At 37.4% G+C, this 20,644-nt stretch overlaps 1 protein-coding gene across 1 annotated transcript in view; it reads left to right on the top strand.

Moving 5' to 3' along the window:
- Positions 1-20,644, top strand: part of LOC120782612 (neuroendocrine convertase 2) — a 64,513-nt gene that overhangs the window by 38,842 nt on the left and 5,027 nt on the right. Inside the window, exons 2-6 of the mRNA XM_040114979.1 lie at positions 12,808-12,915; positions 15,982-16,249; positions 16,315-16,352; positions 19,077-19,153; positions 19,468-19,556. Of these exons, the coding sequence (XP_039970913.1) occupies positions 12,808-12,915; positions 15,982-16,249; positions 16,315-16,352; positions 19,077-19,153; positions 19,468-19,556 (580 nt within the window). The remainder of the gene's footprint in view (positions 1-12,807; positions 12,916-15,981; positions 16,250-16,314; positions 16,353-19,076; positions 19,154-19,467; positions 19,557-20,644) is intronic.

Genomic DNA, 20,644 nt, shown 5'->3' with positions numbered 1-20,644 from the left:
GCGTATTGAGGTATCCATTATTTCCCAACTTGATGTTTTTTATGCTGACACCCCCTGAAATTCCAGTTTTTGCTCTAGATAAAATGATCAAATGCAAACAAATTCTTTATTTGCATTGCTTCAATCATGTTACTTTGCCCATGTACACACATAAAATTAAATGTTTTTGCTCTTTGTCGTTAAGCAAAGAAACCTACAATTTTGAAAAATGAATTTGCTACTAAAAAATTTTGCGTTTTACAAACAAACATGCCTTTAAAAGTGATGCGCAGTTAAAGTTATGCATGAACGACTGAAGTCATATGGTTCCCCATTGCGTATGAGTAATAGAGCATTTATAAGAGAATTGTACGAGTGCTCAGTATGTACATATATTTGATGTACTTATGACTTTAACAGTTTATAACTGCTGCAAGAGCTTTTTAACTTTGGATCATTTTTTTTAAGCAAAAAATGAAAATCCAGAAGGCTACAAAGAAAAAAAAAATAGCTTGGAAAATATGTATATGTATGTATATATATTAAAAGCATCATTTCAATTTCCACAGCATTAACAATCACATTACTTAAAAATTGGTGAAAAGTCAGCAAGTAACATTTTTATATTATAAAAAAGTTCACAAACGCTAAACAATCCAAGTCTTATGATATTTGAAGCTAAACAAAGATTTTTTCCTTAGAGAGTAGACACCTCTTCTGTGTAATTGGAATAAGCTCCCAAGAAAAGTCGCATAATCTTCTTCTACTTTCAGCTTAACGTTGAAAAGTTTGTTAAATTTTGCTAAAGTGCATAATTAGGAAATATTAGTGGAATTGTTGTGAAGAGAGAGTGAGAGAGCGGGGGAGTGGGGGAGGGAGAGAGATAGTGAGTGTAGGTAAAGCTTGCGTGTTTCGCTCCCTTGCACTTTTGTATATACATAGCTGCCTTGCATATTGAAGGATCAAAATTAAGCCTTTGGTCTATATTTGACCAGATATCTTGACGATATTTGGCATATAGTATTGTTCAAGGTAACACCATAATCTTCGAACAAATTGTTTAGATGGGAGCACTATATATGTGGCATATAGCTGACATTCAAAATGACCGATTAAAAACAAGATCTTCATAAAAGATATTTCGTAACGGGTTTTCCAATAGAAACGATACAAAAGTAAATCGATAGGGAGTCGAAATTATTAAAATTAACTACCGAAATTCGGAGTCAATGGCCATAATCTATTTGGATTTTCAGATCTTGTCAGATCAGCAAATGAGCGTCTGGGGGAGAAATTTGAATCCACAGGCACAGTACAAAATGTGCCCGTGCCTGTGAGACAAAGAAGTGCCCGTAGTGTCGATAATTTTGCTGCCGCTAGTGCATCAATTGAAGAAGGCCCAAATCAGTCTCTCACACGTCGTTCTCAAGCGTTGGCCATCTCTGTGACGTCGTTGTGGCGGGCTTTGTGAAAAGATCCTGACCTACATCCTTACAAGAACAAAGCCTGAAGCCTGAACTGAAGCCGCTTGACCACCAGAATCGTCGTATGTTCAAATCATTTCTGGTTGAATGGCTTCGTCAATAAGCAAAGTATGCGTTATTGGTCAGGCAGCTTCGTTCGTGCGATTTGACGCCGTTTGACTATTTCCTGTGGGACTAAGTCAAGTCTATGGTTCAAGTGAACAAGCCAGCGACGATTGATGAACTTCGTATGAATATTGAACCTGAAATTGCAAAACTATCAGCCGATTTATGATTGAAAAACGTCGAAAATCGGGTTCAGCGTCTGGGCTTCTGCAAGCGTGCTCGTGGTGGCCATGCAAAAGAAATCGGGTTCCATGCATAATGCCATCGAATGTACTTTCACAGGAATAAATAACTTTATTGATATCTCAAACCTTTGTCACGCTCTTATTGAAAAACCCCTTACCTTTTGAATAACCATATTTTGACGAAAAGGTCAGTGTAAGCAATAACCTACCAATCTTTGCTAAACGAATTACAATTTGGTTCTAAGCGATTTGCGTTCCTGCCATTTAAAAAACGGCTATTATCTAATTTAAATATAGGTCTTGCAGCTTTCTTACAACCTTAAGGCAACATAGAAGTGGTCACATCCTTTAAAGTTTTACTCAAACTGTTGGTAACTTTATGTGCCAAGAATTTTTTGTTTCCTTAATAACAATTTGTACTTTTAAGTAATCATTTGTATTAGTTTAAAGCTCGTATGATAAATGTTGAATTATCTGAGTCAATTATTCTTACGGTATTCCAAGTAATCTGCAAATTGCTGCTCAGCGCTATGACAAAATGATGACGATGGTGGCATCAAGTTGCCCCTCCATAACGTAACAACGTATTTGTATGCTCATAATGGTGCCTTTACATGGTTACAAAACATACAAATGTACAGTATGTAGGCAAACCACTCACTCTTTGCCTTACTTTCCTCTCCAACTCCTCCATCTTCAGAGCGTATTTTAAATCGCTTTAAGTATATACTTGTACACAGAAATAAAACAGAAATAAAGTGAAATTTGCATTGCAAAACGTTCGCCTTCAGTTTTGTACGCTCAGTCGAGGAGAATGGATTTAAATTACACTTGAACACACACGCTCGCTCGCTCATGATTATAAAAATGAAGTTTGTACAAGACGAAGAACACCCACGAGCAAAGCAAACTTTATCCATAAGAGTGATACTTAAGTGAGTATGTTTTCAGGCATAAACTGAAAATGATAAGAAATATTCTACTACTACTACTCATATTTTGTGTGTGTGTTATTGAAAGTGAAATTAAATTTGTGTTGGCGCCACCTTGTACCTGTGCAAATATTGTTAAGCACACACATATGCTCAACACTTTGTTGCTATGTATATATTTAGAGGTAAAAACAGTGTGTTTGTGTGTGAGTTTGTGGCACATTACTGCTGCATGAACGAGTCACCGTCAACCTGTTGGACCCCGAGGCGTCAAGTAATCGTCAAGCTGATTAAAGCGCACCACACGAAGGCCATTTGCGTGCTGGCGGCATCATTCCAAGGAAAATTCGTTTGGACAGCTTGTAGGCGTTGCTTCAACACTTTCGATCGTTTGCTAATTTTATCCATAAATTATGTAAATTTTGCAGCGAAAGATGTATTTTTTAAAGCTGTGGGTATAAGTTCCTAGAACCGAAAGCAAATCGAGCATAATGCTGAAGTAAAAACTAGTAAATCCCACTGCAGTATTGGTAGTACCATACTAATTAACGATGTCAAATTAGAGTGAGGAGCTTTAGTATACATATATATACATATTCATAGCTGTACACATATTCATATCCATACATATGTACATATACCAGTAGTATTTATAAACATTGCTATTTATTGTTTATAATAGCAAATCCCTAAGTTATTTATAAGACAAAGCACAAAATGTAAACAGGTGCGGTGGCAGCTGCGTCTGTGGCACGTGTGGTAATGAATTTTTAATAGAAACAGAAAAACAAAATATTGGCACATGTGACTAAATTTGGATTTCTGAAAAGTTAAAAGCGTGGGAAATTGCTCGTTGCTGCCGTAAAACTTTATCGTAAACAAGCTAGGAAAAGCTGTGCTCGAGTGCAGCGAACATTAGAAACTTTAAGCAATTTGTGAGAATTAAAGGCGTAGTTTGGTACTCGACTTGCACTCCTGCTCTCTGAGAGCACTCATCAACAACTCGGTATAAGGGAACTGTGCGACGGTATTTCAAGCTCAAGAATTTTTTGTAAAAGAACAGCTCGCAACGTTACAATCGACCACGACACGTGTGGGAAGTGATAAATACCGCGAGCCGAAGAGGGAAGCGAGATGTATTTGCAGACAAAAAGGGAGAGATACCGAAATGCTTGAGTATGAAGAGCTTGACAAGCTGGCCGACAGTTGTAATGCTCGAAAATTCTATGAAAAGATGCGGCGACTAACAGAAGGTTTCAAAACCGGAGCATACACTTGTAGAACCTCCAGAGGTGATCTAGTGATTGATGCCCAAAGCATACTGAAATTATAGAGGGAACACTTCTCCAGCTTGCTGAATGGCAGTGAAAGCATAACGCTAGGAGAAGGCGAACCTGATTCCCCAATCGATGACGATGGAGCAGAATAGCAATTATCCGCCTGAAGAACAACAAACGGCCGTTCTATTCAAATATCGCGGCGAAGAACTGATATGGAGCATGGATCAGCTTCTTTGTTGAATATGGTCGGATGAAATCATGCCCGACGATAGGAATGTAAGTGTGCTCTGCCCAATCCACAAAAAGGGTGACCCACAATCTGCGCCGACTACAGTGGGATAAGCCTCCTCAACATTGCATATAAGGTTCTATCGAGTTTAGTGTATAAAATATTAAATCTCTCAACAAGCTAGTTGGCCCTTATCAGTGTGGCTTTAAGCCTGGAAAATCGAAAACTGATCAGATATTCCCCATAGCTCGAAAATCATCTTCGAAATTCAACGCAGTATAGCGCTTGCCAACAGGTGCTAGTTTGGACTGAGTAGAAAATTCAGAAGTAAAGCCTCTCTCGAGGAAAAAAGAATAAACTCCACAAGTCATTCATCATCCCCAACCTGCTATATGGTGTGGAAGCATGGACGATGACAACATTTGATGAGTTGGCGTTACGAGTTTTCGAGAGAATGATCCTCTGCGCATTGGTAACGGCGAATACCACAGTCGATGGAACGATGAGCTGTACGAGATTTACGACGGCATTGACATAGTTCAGCGAAGTAAGAGACAGCGGCTACGCTGGCTTGGTCATGTCGCTCGAATGGATGAAAACACTCTAGCTCCGAGAGTATTCGAAGCAGTACCCACCGGGGAAAACGCAGGAAGAGGAAGACCTCCACTCCGTTGGAAAGACTAGTTGAAGAACAACCAGGCTACATTTGGAATCTCCAATTTGCGCCAAACAGCGTAAAGGAAGAACGACTGGCACACTGTTGTAATCTCGACTATAACCGCGTAAGCGGTGTCTACGTCAATAAAGAAGATGAAGAAGAAAAGCGCAATTTGCGTTTAGTTTTATTCTGATATCTTAACTGATGCCAGATTTATTTATTATACGGTGAAACGATCTGATGAAATTTAAAATGGCTATTTATGTAAGCTGTCGCTTGTCTGATATAACCGCATTCTTTGTTCGGCTTTCAAGCAAAAATAAAACTATTTTACTCTTGTGTAACGTGTTGCGTGGGTCCAAAATTACTCACTTCGGCAGGCAAAAGATTGAATTGAGTAGTTGGGTAAGTTGGGTAGAGAGGCATGCTTGTGTTCTCAGTTGCATGGTTACACGTGATTACACTTAAAAAACACTCGTATGTACTCACCCTTAAGGCTTCGTACATCGATCAATCGCACACAGAATGTATCAACGGTTAATTGTGATTTCGTGTTGAGCACTTTATCTCCCAATTAATTATAACATAATTAAAGATACGCGTGAAAGATTGTTTGTTTTTTTCTACAAGGGTACAAAAAGAGCACTTGCCACTAATAAATGGACGCGTAATGCATTAGGCATATTATTAATGTGACAAAATAAGGCTGGAGTTCTGCGGAAATTAGCGAAATTGTGAGCGTGTAAATCATTAATGAGCACATTGTTGCTAATACAAAAGTCGTATTTCAGAGTATAACTCGCTGAAACAACAAATAATTGTAGTTATTAAACGAAAAAATCTATTTGCAAATATTATTTTGTGAAAAAATTATTTGTAAATATTACATTGTGCCTAAGTTAAACATAAACGTGAGCAAAGCATATTGCTTTCATTATTTATTCATATACGAGTAGTGTGTATGCAAGGTTAATTATTTTTTGGCTTCGTTTACCTATTTGAACACAAATTAATGCAATTTAGTTCGCACGCCGTACTATTTACCTTTGTGTGCGCACAAATTTCACAAATTTTAAAGCTTTTTATACTAGTTTTTATGCTCGCCCTGAAAGGTCATCCTATGTGAAGGTCTGTTTATTTAGAGACATTTTAGGATCTTTTTTCTACCTCAGGTAAACAGTTAGAGCTTTATATTTATTAGCATTTACTATATTTAGACAGTGTAAACATAAATTTTAAGATATTTTTATTTGAAACAAAAAAATTAGCTGTGTTTAAATCTGCAAGCCTAACTGCGCGGAATGGACTATTGACAAATGAATATACCTAAAATTGGATGTTTGGTAGATATTTGAAAAAAGAAAGTTTCAAATTTTGCGCTTTTTGTTGTTTGCTTTAAAAAAATTAAAATTTTGCAATTTTTTTATTGATAGTAGTCATTCCGGGCACAGTTTTGAGAAAAACGCATTTAAAATATCTAGTTCACACTCAGCGCTCCGAACAGATCCTTCTTGTAACTGCTCCACCTTTAAAACGAGTTAGAATTAAAAAGAAACACTTTATTTCTATGAACAATAACTCATACCAAAATTTCGTGAAGAAAAATCGTCAAATAAGGAAGTTTATCATGCAAGCATTTGATTCCAATCGTTCAGTTTGTATGGCAGCTAAGTATATGCTAAAGCCGATCTGAACAATTTCTTCGCATATTACATTATTATCTTACAAAATAGCCTGTGCCAACTTTTGTGAAGATACATTGCCAAATGTGAAAGTTTTCCATACAAGTCCTTGATTCCGATCGTTCGGTTTGTATGGAAGCTATATATTATAGTGGTCCGATATTGGCAGTTCCGACAAATGAGCAGCTTCTTGAAGAGAAAATGACGTTTGCAAAATTTCAAACTATATCTTAAAAACTGAAGGACTAGTTCGAATGTATACAGACGGACAGACAACTGTCAATGTGTTTTACGTGGGTATCTGCCTGCGAAGGCTCAAATCCACGGTGCTATCTATTGCTAGTAGCACATAGATCAAATTAATGCGTTGATCAGCGCCCCAAAGTGGCGGCTGCTCCCCGTGGTACCATGTTTTAGTCTTTGGTGTGACCTGTAGCCCAAGCTTGCGCTTAAGCTACTGCCAGTCGAGCCCCCAAAAATTCCGAGGAATTCTTAAGAACCCGACTGTATGATTTTTTTGTTATCCCTTCAATTTTAGTGTTTGTTATATAATCGCAAGCCCATTCAATGAATTGATAGTAATTCAATATAGCACTTTTCTGACATCTCTGACCATGCCGACATTCAATAAACCAGACATGCGAATGTCGGACATAGTGCATTTGGATTTTATGCCTCATACGACAGGCATGCCTTACCGCGGGAATATTCTTATCTCCCTCCCCGCAGGGAGAAACGGACAGACAGGCGGACATGGCTAAATCGACTCAGCTCAACATACTGATCATTTATATATATACGCTATAGGGTCTCAGACGCTTCCTTCTGCGAGTTACAAACATCGTGGCAAACTTAATATATCCTGTTCAGGGTATAAAGATGTACTATTTTTTGCCCGCAGCAGTATAGTGTTAGTATTCATTGTAGTATGTTCAATGAATAATTCTTTTCATTATGTTTTTTGCAAAACAAATCGTACTGACTAGAATGATTGTCGCTTTTGTGGGCACACTGTGTGAAGGACTTTATCTATATTGGCCTGAGTCATCGATTCAGTAATTAATTCAACTTAGCTTTCTGAAAAGAAACCTATTTCAGCCATATTTGAGTATAATGGATTAGCTTGTCAGAGAATTCAACAGATTAGGTACTAAAAACTAATCTGTAGTATATTAAATTTATTAAATTGTATCAAAATTTTACAAGCCAACGCTCAAAATATATTAGTGCAGAGTTTCCTGTCTTAGAAGTCTCACGTTCCAGAGGTTTTTGTGCATCCTCTTAGTCCTTAGATAAAATATTGATCTACATTATTTAGAACCAGTATTGGATGCATAACGCCGCTAGAAACTTAAGCAAAACCTCAGTAATAAAATAAAACTGGACTGCTCGTGTCTAATGGACTCTTCAAAACTAAGTTCTCATAATTGCACACTTCATAATCTGCGATAGTGAATGTGGCAACTAAATTTGAAGCGAAAATCTTTTGCGTACAAACAATTTCAAATTTAATTGGCTTTTTAAACAACTACTTAGAGTGTGCCAGCTCATTTTGCAGCTACGTCGGAAACTTTCACAATTGACTGACACTACAAAGCCAACATTTACGCAACGCACACATTCGTTTTAATTAAGTTTGGTTGCGTTGCTGAAATTCTCATGCGCCCGGCCGAACGCCTGTGGTCCCGAATAACCCACAAATGCGACACATTGCACACACTTGGCATAATTAATTTCCATTTCTTGCCGTTGCACGTCTGACCGACTCGTGATTATGGAAGTTTCGGCTGTAACTGCTGTCATTTGTCATCGCTAATACGCTCTTATGACTTGTCAAAAGAATTTTCCAACTTACATCTCGTAGGATGACGGCACTGAGGGAGAGAGTCAATAAAATGTCAATTGTGCTCTTCCGTCATGATGTCCGTCAGCTGCTGTCCGCGTTCATGACGAAGCATCAGAAGCATTGTGTGAAAAGTTGAAGAGTGTCAGCTTCAAGTTTTTGTTGAATAAATAATGCAAATAATCCGTAAATTTAAATAATTGTAATTTATTTTTTGGGATTTTCATTAAAGAGCGCAATTGGTGGGATAATAGATGAGGCGTTCGCAGAGGTCAGGCATGCTTGTCGAATGTTTGCGCATTTGTCTTCATGGAATTGTATTTAACTTAGTATATTGTTTTGTATATACTAAATATATATGTATATGTATATGCGACCATCAGTATATATATATGTATATTAGGGTGGTCAAAAAAAAAATTTTTTTTTCACTTCGTCTTCTGAAGAATTGATTGATATAGTCCTCTAAGAAAGGGTTCTACAAAATCTATGAAATGAAATATTTATTGAAGTAGTTGGAAGCAAGATAAAAATTTTCTATCTGACAATAAGAAAAAAAATGTAAAACCGTTAAGCAAAGAACCTTCCCGTCACGACTCTTACTTGAAAAGCATATCTTAGAGGTGTCTATCAACCAAGCGAAAAAAATATTATTAAATTTTTTTTATTTTTTACCCGCCCTAGTATATATGTATATTCGTTCAGAGTATCATGCGAAAAAATTTGATTTTCTTACCCACCCTACTATATATACATATATATAAATATATATATATTTTTATATCTTTCCGTCATTGAACCAATGCGAGTATATATACATAAGTAGAAAACAAAGTTTTTGTTTAGCTAAATTCTTAAGATCAACATTGTTGTTATTTACTCCTGGACTTAAGCACCCCCAAGACTTTACATAGTTTCGTTTATGAATATACAAATAGTATATATACATACATATATATATAATTATGTGTATGTATGCTGCTAAATCGCTGGCCTTAAGTTTGCGTCATGCTCATGATGGTTAATTATCCGTTATGCGGCGATATAGTGTTTCCCACGGGATGGCTAGATTATTGAATTGCAGTTTTCCAACTTTCTATCGCTTGTGTGGTGTGTTGAATTACCATCGCTCCCTTGTGTTGTTTGGCGATTTGGATATGAAGCATACAATTTTCGTTTTTGGGCAAAGTAAGTTTATGTATTACTTATGTAGCTCTGCGTCTTGGTATATAAGTGATAGATATTTCTTGCCAATTTATTTCGTATTGTAGTTAAATTGCGTTATTAATTATATATGCACGCTCGCATGGGCAGTTTTCTATGCTGCTAGTTTATGTTATGTGTGTGCTAAGTAATTTGATAACAGTCGAACATATTTATATTCAATGACTTTATTAACCTTTATATAGTAATTCTACGCCTGACATATGGATCAAACGAATTTATGAAATAGGAGCTCACGGTTTTCTCTACAATAATGCATAAAATTGTGAGGTTATGATTTAGAAAATATAAATTATGTTGCTTTTCAGTTCGAATATATTTCAGCTCGGCTTACTTCCCCTGCAAAAAAAAAAAAATCATTTCAGTTTTGCAAGTCATTTTGATAAATTTTGAGGCTCAAAGGATGTAAAAAGGTACTATTCGGTCACAAAATACAAATACTAATGTTTTCCTTCAAATCAGTTCGTTTCCCACGACCTTTAAATAATTTCTTTATTTGATTGTCATACTCAATATCTCAGCATTCTTCTTAAATTGAAAGCTTGTGCAAGCACAGAAACCGCTCGAGTTTCCCAAGAGACATCGTTTCGTTGAAAAGTTCCAAGAAGATCCGACGTTTTCGAGGCAAATTTGTTCAGCGATGAGGCCTATTTTTGGCTCGATGGGTATGTAGCCAAGCAAAATTGTCGTATTTGGGACGAAGAGCAACCAGAAGAGATTCAAGACTTGCCATTTCATTTAGAACAAACAACGGTTTGGTATGGTTTGTGGGGCGGTGGAATCATAGATCCATATTTCTTTAAAAATGATGCCGGTGAAAACAAAACCGTCAATGGTGACCGTTATCACGCCCTGATAATCGATTATTTGATGCCTGAAGTTAGAACTCATGATCTTTTCGACATTTGGTTTCAACAAGACGGCGACACTTCTCACACAACGCAACAATCAGTGGATTTATTGAGAGAACCTTCGTTGAGCAGATAATTTCATGTTTTGGGCCGGTCGAATAGCCACTAAGATCGTGTGATGTCACACCGTTAGACTTTTTCCTGTGGAGATATATAAAGTCTAACGTCTATGCGAACAATCCCGCTTCGATTCTGGTCTTGGCAAAACATCACGCGTGTCATTCGCCAGTAATCAGTCGAAATGCGCGAACCAGTCATCGAAAGTTGGACTCAAGTGATGAACCATCATCCTACATTTAAAAGAGATAATATTCAAAAAGTAAATACGAAATAATGTTCTTTCGAATGAAAAGAAACGTTCCCCATTGAGTTTGAAATTTCTGTGTTTTTTTTCTAAAGAATTGAACCACGAAATGGATCACTAAACTTGCTTCGAAATTGAATTTGCTGCAGAAGACATGGCATAGCGTGGCCCGAATGCTACATTGTTGCCCTCTGACAACATCTTCATTGTCAAGTCGTAATCAATGATAAGAGATTCAAGAGATAAAGCATGGCTATCAAAGTCTGCCTCATCAAGTAATCAAAATAAATAACTATGTAGGTGTACTAGCGTGTTCCTTAAAATAAATTAAATCATTTTAGCAAAGACGTTGGAACATCGTATTTAAAAACATTATTCTCACATTTAAGGATCACCTTCATGCATATGTGAATGTAATAATAATATAGCGCATTAAACATTTAAGTCCCACATCTCTCACGTGTGTAATTCCAAAATGCACAACGCCATATTATTGCTGTAATCGATGTCGTCGCCGTTGACATTGTCATAGTTGCCACTGCGAGCTTTTCTTGGCTACTCAATTAAATTAAAAGTACAACTTGTTAAGTTCGTTATTTGTTTCTGCGTTTTCTTTGCTCACTTGACGCGAACACAATCATAATAAGTCTTATTACATTATATTACCGGCCAGCGTCGAGCAACGCGCACACTTCTCCTCTCAGGACATGTTCGCATATTCAACATACAGATTCATACACATGAACTTATTCAGGGCTGTGGAGCGTGAAATTCGTTTTGTTCGTACTTGATTATATTTATGTTTTCAACGTTATGGAATTCTGTCTGAAACTCCGCATAGAGTTTTATTTATTTCATGTGCTCGGAAAACGAAGAATTTTCCACTGTAATAAGATGGATAGACGTTGAGGAAACCAGTTGCAAGTCAACTCGGGAAAAATGTCCTTAATAATTATTGATGTCACCAAGGAAAAAATAAAAGAACTTTCTTACTACCTTTTTGATATTGAGCTTCGAAATCTAAAATACCCATTTTTACCCTTCTTAAACATGAGAGCTCAGTTCCTAGTATTTATATAAATAATATATTTTTCGGTGAAGCTTTGAAATGACAGACCAATGCAAGTTTAATTCAGATGAGAAATGTTTTCGTATATATTGGTTTCAAAGCGGGATCCATTTCGAGGAAAGAAACGGAGAATTTAATAGGGAATGTTTATTATCATTAGAAAGAACATCTTGCGTATTTATTTATCTCTTTCAAATGTCTGTTGAGTCCAATTTTCGATGACTCGTTCGAGAAGTGGCACCGTCTTGTTGAAACCAAATGTCGCCGAGATCACGAGCTTCAATTTAGGAATCAAATAGTCGGTTATCATGCTGCGATAACGGTCACCATTGGCTGTTACGTTCTCACCGGCATCATTTTTGAAGAAATATGGACCGATGATTCCTCCGACCCACAAACCACACTAATCTGTTGTTTTTTCTAGATGAAAAGGCGGCTTTTGAATCTTTTCAGATTGCTCTTCGCCCTAACTGTGGCAATTTTGCTTGTTTACATACCGATTGTGCCAGAAATGGGCTTCATCGCAGAACAAAATTTGGCAAGAGCCCATAGAGCGAAGCGATGTCGCTTGAGAAGGTTTCAGTTCTTGCACAAACTGTATTTTATACGCTTTCAATTTAAGATCTCGACGTTAAATGCGCTAAGTCAGTCCGAGTTGCTCCGAATCGTCTCAATCCGAATCTGTCCAACCGCTTTTGCACTGGTCTACTGTCCAATTAGTCTTCTTCTATAAACACAAAATAACATTAGTTGACTAGAGAATATTGTAGTAGTGATTTCATGTCGCCTTGGCGGGAATATGCAGATTTTGTCTACTTCTTCATTCTCTCGATTGAGGGGATAATATTTGTATGTATGTATGTATATAAATATATTTGTATTAATTTAATATTGATTGCTTCTTTTCTATTGTTAATTGCAGTTAGTTGGAGGAAACGGAAACGAGTACCACTTCAAGCACAGGACATTGCCACACGCTCGCACAAGGCGAAGCATCACACACACGCGACTCTTGAAGAGCCATCCATTGGTGAGTAGAAGTTTTAGCACAATTTGAAATTTGAATTGAAATTTGAATTGAAATTTGTGTGACAATTTTTGATATATGACTATATAAACTTCATAAATAGCAGGAGGGTGTGAGGTATATTCGTAATAAGTTTATACCAAAAGTTTTAGGTTCGAAATACATATAGTTGTTTCTGAAGTGAAGTTCCACAAAAAATTTGTCTCTCGAGTTGTTAGTTCGTGGCTAGATATGACGCCGTTGTCGGGTCCGGCTTCTCTTCTTGTATACCATAAAACTTAATGAGAAATCATCTGAGACATTTTTTCATCACGTTTCGGTTCAAAAACGTTCATTTAGTCGGCATTGTTGATCGTTTCTATTTGTTAACGTGAGTTAAGGAATGTATTCCTTATAATAGTAACAAACATCAAAACAATCTTTTGTTTCAGTAAACAGAATGCAGAAACAACCTTGAGTTAGAACAATTGATGTGCACTGTCACTACAACAAATAATCCTAAACAAACAAGTATCAAAACAACATTGAGTTTGAATACCACAACCTTATCTTAGAACAAAGCAATTGTATCTAAGCAAGCAATATATATATAAACAAACCTAAACAAATAATATAATCTGTATCTTAACAAACTATCAACTAGTAATAAGTAAACATATTAGTTAGTATAAATAGAAGTAAGAACCATGTAATAAGTTAGTCTTAAGAGTATAAATAAAGAGTACACATTTCGGTGCAGCTCAAAATATATTCTTTTGACTCATTTTTACTTATGGTAAAAATTAACTCGTGTGTAGAAGATCCTCAGGTGTACTTTACACTTAGGGCGATATGCAGAAACTCTGAATGTGGGCATATTTGCATATTTCAGTTCATTTCAATCTACCTGCATATTAATCAAATTTCATTGAACCACAGGCAATGAAATGACTGTTGAATTGTATAATATGATTCGAATGCTAGGAAATTGCATTCAGTAGCAGTCCTTTGAAGTAAAGGTTTACCCACACGTAGCGACAGCCAGACGTATGTATGTACATAGCCAGGCGCATGACGAGTAATGCAACGCAAATACAAATGTAAATACCAGATTGCCAGTCGATTAACTCTGCGGTAGTTATACGCCAACACAACCAGCAATCACGCATCAATCGGTGAATCATCGGAGGAGTAGGATTTGCATTTGCTTCCGGCATGCTCGGCATGTGGGTGTAGATATGCTCGAAAGGCTTACAGCGGGCTTATTATTTCTATTTTAACGAGAGGCAACTTGAGGTTTTGTATTTTGGTTATGTTTGGTTTTGGATTCGTGGTCACGGAGAGAAGTAAAGTCAGCAGTTTAGTTTCTCACTCACATATAGACGCTTATATAGTTAAAGACGATATTGGTGACTTCTGTGCGTATGTAACAGTACTTAATTAATGCTGGCTTAATGATTACGTGTCTGTTACATAAGTGCAGATGTCATAGATAAGACTCCAAAGCTTAAACCCACATTTGCATGCTCGTACATCTACAATACGTCCGTTAAATACGTAAAACTTTTATTGAACAGCCTTGACATGTGATAGAATATGATCTGCGTTAAAATCAGTGCTGTTACATATGTAAATATGTGTGATTAAATGTCTTGCGGGAATTCTTAGAAGGTCTGTGTACTTGTTTACATTGTACAAGTATAAGCAGCAAGCATACAAAGCTCTAAGTGTTCAGTCAGTGTCTACACGGAGTATTTCTGTAAACAGAAAGTCTTATTGAACATGGAGAAACATGAAAGATAGGAGAAGTAGAGTGTTTGAAAACGCTATTGGAAGTTAATGTAATTTAAAATATTTTATTCTAAGGATGTGGAAGGCATTAGGAATGGTAGATAGAGCACTATCTACAAATTTGATATGGACATTGAGATGCTCAGAGAAGTTGAAGATTGAAGAAAGAGAAAAATGATGTGATGTACTAACAAAGAGTAGCTTATGATATCAATGAAATTCTTTTTTCCTATGAAAGTACATTCGATGACAATATGTATGGATCTCGATTTCGTTTGCAATGGCCACCACCGGCAAGATATTCGTACGAAGTTCTTCAATCGGCGCTGGCTTGTTGGCATAGATCATAGGCTTGACGTAGCCCTATAGAAAATAGTCTAACGGCGTCAAATCGCATGATCGAGGCGGCCAATTGACTGGGCCATAAACCGCACCAAACCGTAAATCATAATCGCGAAACAATGATGACTCATGGAGTACGTGTGGGTTGTTGCCTGACCAATGTCGCATATTTTGCTTATTGACGAAGCCATTCAGCGAGTTTGAATTTTCGATGAAAGTCTGGATCATTTTCAAGTTCTTGCTCAGCCAAATTCACGAACATACGATGATTCTGGTGGTTCAGCGGCTTCAGTTTTTGCGTCAATTTGATCTTGTAAAAATGTAGGCGAAGATCTTTTCGCAAATATGACGTCACAGAGATGCCCAACGCTTGAGAACGACGTGTGAGAGACTGATTTGGGTCTTCCTCAATTGGTGCGCTAGCGGCAGCAACATTCTAGACACTACGGGCACTTCTTTGTCTTACTGGCACGGGAACATTTTGTACTGTGCCTGTGGATTTAAATTTTTCCAACAGACGCTCAATTGTTGATCTAACAGGACGATTATGACGGCCTTAAGTTGAACGCAGCGCTCTTAAAGTTGAGGCCTTTGACTACGAATTTCGGTAGTGAATTTTAATAATTTCGACTCGTTGTTGGATCGTATATCTTTCCATGACAAAATGGCAAACTTTTCTGAAGAGAAATGCCCAAAGAGCAGGAAAAACTATGGCGTCGTTTGTTGTCCCTATCTGTCTACTTTTATAGCGTCCCTATTGTAAAACTCGTTATATCAAATCCCATTGACAGTAGACGGCTTCGACCCTATAGAGCTTGCCTACCTCTGCTGAGTCTCTCAATCTAATATTAAAGAAATGGTATATATGTATTAATCAACAGTAAGCTTAAAAGTCAGCATATATGGTTTCGACTTTTTCTTCTAGAATACTATACTAATATACGAATTTACTTACAGGTTCACACGGCAGTTCAACAGCCGGGATTCAAGCGCGTCAAACGTGGTCTGCGGCCGGCGATTCCCGCTATTCATGGTCTCCCATTTGAGTCCACTTTTGGCGCAAAACCGATTGGACTTGAACCAAGTGATCCGTATTTCCCCTTGCAATGGTATCTGAAGAACACGGGTCAAAATGGTGGCAAAATGCGTTTGGATCTCAATGTGCAGGCCGCTTGGGATCAAGGTATAACTGGCAAAAATGTTACGACCGCAATAATGGACGACGGTGAGTGTAAAGAACGAAACGAACTAAACGGTCCTTTAACTTCTTGTTTATTTGTTTTCTTGTAGGTGTGGACTACATGCATCCTGACTTGAAGTTCAACTATGTAAGTATAATAGTACTATATACTATTTCTAGGTTACAAATGATTTGTTTTTGTAAAGTTATGCTGTACTAAATTGGTGAGCTAGAGTGGAGATAAATCATGAAAACTTAGCAATACCTACATAATAGCACTATTCGTCACTTTTAGAGCGTAAACAAAGTTTGTTCATTGTCCTGTTTAGACACAGCGAACCCTCAATATTATGCGAAATGTTTATTTTTAACGAAAAGCCGGCCATTAGCTCGCTGGACCGACGGAACCCCTTTGCCATTCATTATTTTTAACTTTTATTTCGGTTCTTTTTGCACATTTCATGCTCAAAGTCACTCACACGTACCCACTTTACATACCTAAAAATATTATATACCTACCTACTCTCTACACTTGTCAGGGTACGAATTTATACGAGTCACGCACATCAAGTAGCTGCCTTTATAATTGTTGTGACAATGCACTTTTGACTGTGTTTACTTAAGAGCTCGTTACAGTTTTGAATGTTTAACGTTTCGCCTTTTAGGGCAACCTTCACGACTGCCTCTTTATAGTGTTTGTTGTTGTCGGCATTAAAATGCGGGCAAATGGCAGTCTACTGCTATGTGACACGTGAGGCCATTTCGTGAGTGTTGCGGAGGCAAAGTGCACATTTCTTCATGTTTATGGTTCATTTTTCACATTAATTATTTGCACGCAACTATTCGCGAAATATTCGCACTAGCGCCATTGCGAGAGGTTGGGTTATGGTCATAGAACAAGTCTGCGTCGTCTATAGTAAGCATGTATGTGATACCAGATGCTTGAGCAAGTGCTGCCACTCGAAAAATGCAGTAATGCACAAAGGTGATCCATTTCGAGGATCCCTACTTAAAAAAAAAAAATACAGAGACTTCAAATTTAATGGGAAATGTTTATTATCATCGAATGAACATTCTTTGACATTTATTTTTTAAAGATTATGTTTTTCAAATATTGTCCGGGTACGTCCAATTTTTGTTGACTCGTTAGAGCAATTCGACTTTCCAAGACCTGTATCGAAGCGGAATTGTCCGTATAGACTTTAGACTTTCATTTTCTTACAGGAAAAAGTCTGACAGTGTGAAATCACATGACCTTGGTCGATTGGCCACCGGCCCAAAACGTGAAATTATTAGCCCTCCAAAGTGTTCTCTCAATAAAACCATTGATTGATGAGAAGTGTGTGAAGTAGCGCTGTGTTGTTGAAACCAAAAAAAGTCGCCGAGGTCACGAGCTTCAATTTCAGACATAAAATAGTCGGTTATCGTAACGCAATAACGGATATTATTTTTGAAGAAATATGGACCGATGATTCCACTGGCTCACAAACCACATTAAACCGTTGTTTTTTCTGGATGAAGTGACAACTCTTGAATCTCTTCACGTGCGTCTTTGTCCCAAATGCGACAATTTTGCTTGTTTACATACCCATTAAGCCATGAAATGGTGCTCATCGCTGAACAAAATTTAGTTCGAAAGCGTCGGATCTTCTTGGAACTTTTCAAAAGCCCAAAGATTGAAGAGATGTCGCTTGGAAAGGTCGAGCGGCTTCATTTCTTGCACAAGCTGTATTTTGTACACTTCCAATTTAAGATATCGACGTGAAATGCGCAAAGTCGTTCCATACGTCGGTTCGAGTTGCTGCGAACGGCGCCGAATCGACTCTCCTTGGTCTTCGTGTACAATCTCAGCTTCGGTTGCTATATTTTCTTCACAGCGTGCTAGACGTGGTCTATTCGGTCGAATATTATCCCATAAGGAATGCTGGGTCTCAAGATGGGTGACGGTGTTGCGAATAATACGTTTAGTAGGACGATTATGATGAAATTAAATTAAATTTTCGTAATGAAATTGAACGATTTGTAAACGTTGTTAAGACATCAGTCTTTCCATGATGAAATGCCAAACAATACTGAATAAAAGCTACGAAACATGGACTCAGGCGTGATCTGTCAAGAAAAGGTTATTCAAAAAAGTACCTCTACTTGGATCATTCCGTTATATACAAGTATATGTATACTTTGTTATCCTACTGAATTTCGTTTGTTCCGCGATCGCCACTAGCACCCAGTCTTAAGAAAGTTCGCTTCAAAACATTATACCATTATAATTAATTTTTTATCAACCAAATTTCATAACTGGTTATAATATTATTTCTTTGTATTTTTCAACACACACACTCGTCTGAATTGTACTCCAAATTTTAACCATTTGTATTCGTAACTTTTTAAAATATTCTAACAGTTGGCAAAGTGAGAAAGTCAACCCTTTAGTTTCAGTAGCCTATCAGCTTAAGCATTTTGTGAGATTAAAATAATCAGCAAATTAGCGGTATTTAAAGCGGTTTAGCCACAAAAAGGTAGCTTGGAAAATGCAAATTCAGTCAACCACATACATTTTTGAGTACCTTCGCGTAAATAGAAGGCCTACAGTTTACGTGTTTACAAAGAAGAAAGGAGATTTTTCCAATTAAAGAGAATCTTAAAAGCTTTAAACTTTTTTAATTAGAATTTAAATTCGGCTTCCCTATAATTTTTTTCAGGCCGAAAAAGAAAACCGATAATAAAAGTATAATCAGAAAAGGCTTTCTATTCTTCTGTTGTGTTACATTATGCTGCGTAGCATTTTTGGTTTAAAAATTACATTGTATTTATAAGCATATAAAATATTTAAAGCTTTATTTCAAACATTTTTTATGCTATTGCCTTTCAGAATGCCGAGGCTAGCTACGACTTCAGCAGCAATGATCCCTTCCCTTATCCGCGTTACACCGATGACTGGTTCAATAGGTGAGCTAATCTCTTCGTAAGCCTTCTACGAGCTTTTATGTACACAAATAAACACAAATAAACATGTACATATATACACATATTATTACTATGGCATATTGTAATATGAAAGAGTGCGCAAAGGCGTTCAACAGACATAAATACTGCTGACACACATTTTATGTCACTATTATGACACTCCAATGAGTGTCCACCTGTAAAATATTCATACTTTTAAGATGCGCCCTTGGCGTTTATTTCCTCCCCCTTCGTCAACCACTATTCGGGTATTATGCCATTCGTTTAATTTCGTCTTCTCCCCTTTTCGCTTGTAGTCATGGCACTCGTTGCGCTGGCGAAGTGGCTGCTGCCAGAGATAACGGTATATGCGGCGTTGGCGTGGCTTATGACAGTAAAATTGCAGGTAAGTTTCATCTTTGGGTCACGCTTACATATAAGTACTTGTGTGTGTGTGTTTTGGCCTTAAGGAAAATGGGTAATGTGTTGCGAAATCGTTTATTCCCTTCGTAGATTGTATGTCGTAAAGATTATTACATGGATTTTATTATGTATGTATTAGGGTAGGTAAAAGAAACATTTTTTTTTTTGCTTGGTACTCTGAAAGTTAATTTCTAGGCACCTTTGAGAAAATCTCTTCAAGTGTGAGCTTGAACTTCATAGATTTTGTAGAAATTGAATGCTCTTCAAAAAAGGTCTATTACAATATCGGTTGAAGTTTGTCTATTTTAAGGCAAATTTTCCTAGAGTTGAGAGAACATGTCTCTCAATGTACCAAGCGCAAAAATGTAGGTTTTTTTGATCCACCATAATATATGTATGCCATAGTAGGCATGCATGTGTGGGTATACTAACATTTTGTGTTTTCAAAATCGAAATAACAAAATTGTTCTGAATTTCAATCCGATAAAAATGTGTGGAATTGAAATAAATTGAGGTATTCTGTATATATGAATAAATTATTCATAAAGAAAATATGTGAAAATAAATAGCACACCATTAGGGCTTTAGTCGCCTGAACCAAGGTCAGGTCAGCATGCTGCTCAAATCTACCTTTCTGCCCCCAAATGTAAGGTTCCTGTGGCAGGGCAGAAACCTACGCCACGTGAACGAGACCACCATCCTTTTGCCAGGCTTAAACCTCTTTGTATTAAGTTGCAGAGAGTATCCTCGAACTAGAAAAACTAGTAGGTCGTTCACGAAAGCCACCCGCGGAGACTTTCTTGAATGAAGCCATAGCTCACTTGATTGAGTGCGCAGTAAACAATTGCCTTGCGACTACCCAATCTAAGCGAGATGGCTTGTGTTCGCCTAGATACTGGTCTTCATGAATTGATTCCGGAAAGTGCGCCCGTAGAAGTGACGTCGCTCTTTCTCCCGCGTTGGTCGTATACGTCCCGTCGCATCTTTGAGTCGCTAATACTGCGTCAGACTTGCCTCTGGTCAGAGACTTGTGCAGCATAGCCGCTTCTGGTGTAGAGGTGGCTATTTAAC

Source organism: Bactrocera tryoni, chromosome 1 (genome assembly GCF_016617805.1).
Source record: "Bactrocera tryoni isolate S06 chromosome 1, CSIRO_BtryS06_freeze2, whole genome shotgun sequence".
NCBI classification, from domain to species: domain Eukaryota; kingdom Metazoa; phylum Arthropoda; class Insecta; order Diptera; family Tephritidae; genus Bactrocera; species Bactrocera tryoni.
This window is presented reverse-complemented; position numbering and strand designations above follow the sequence as displayed.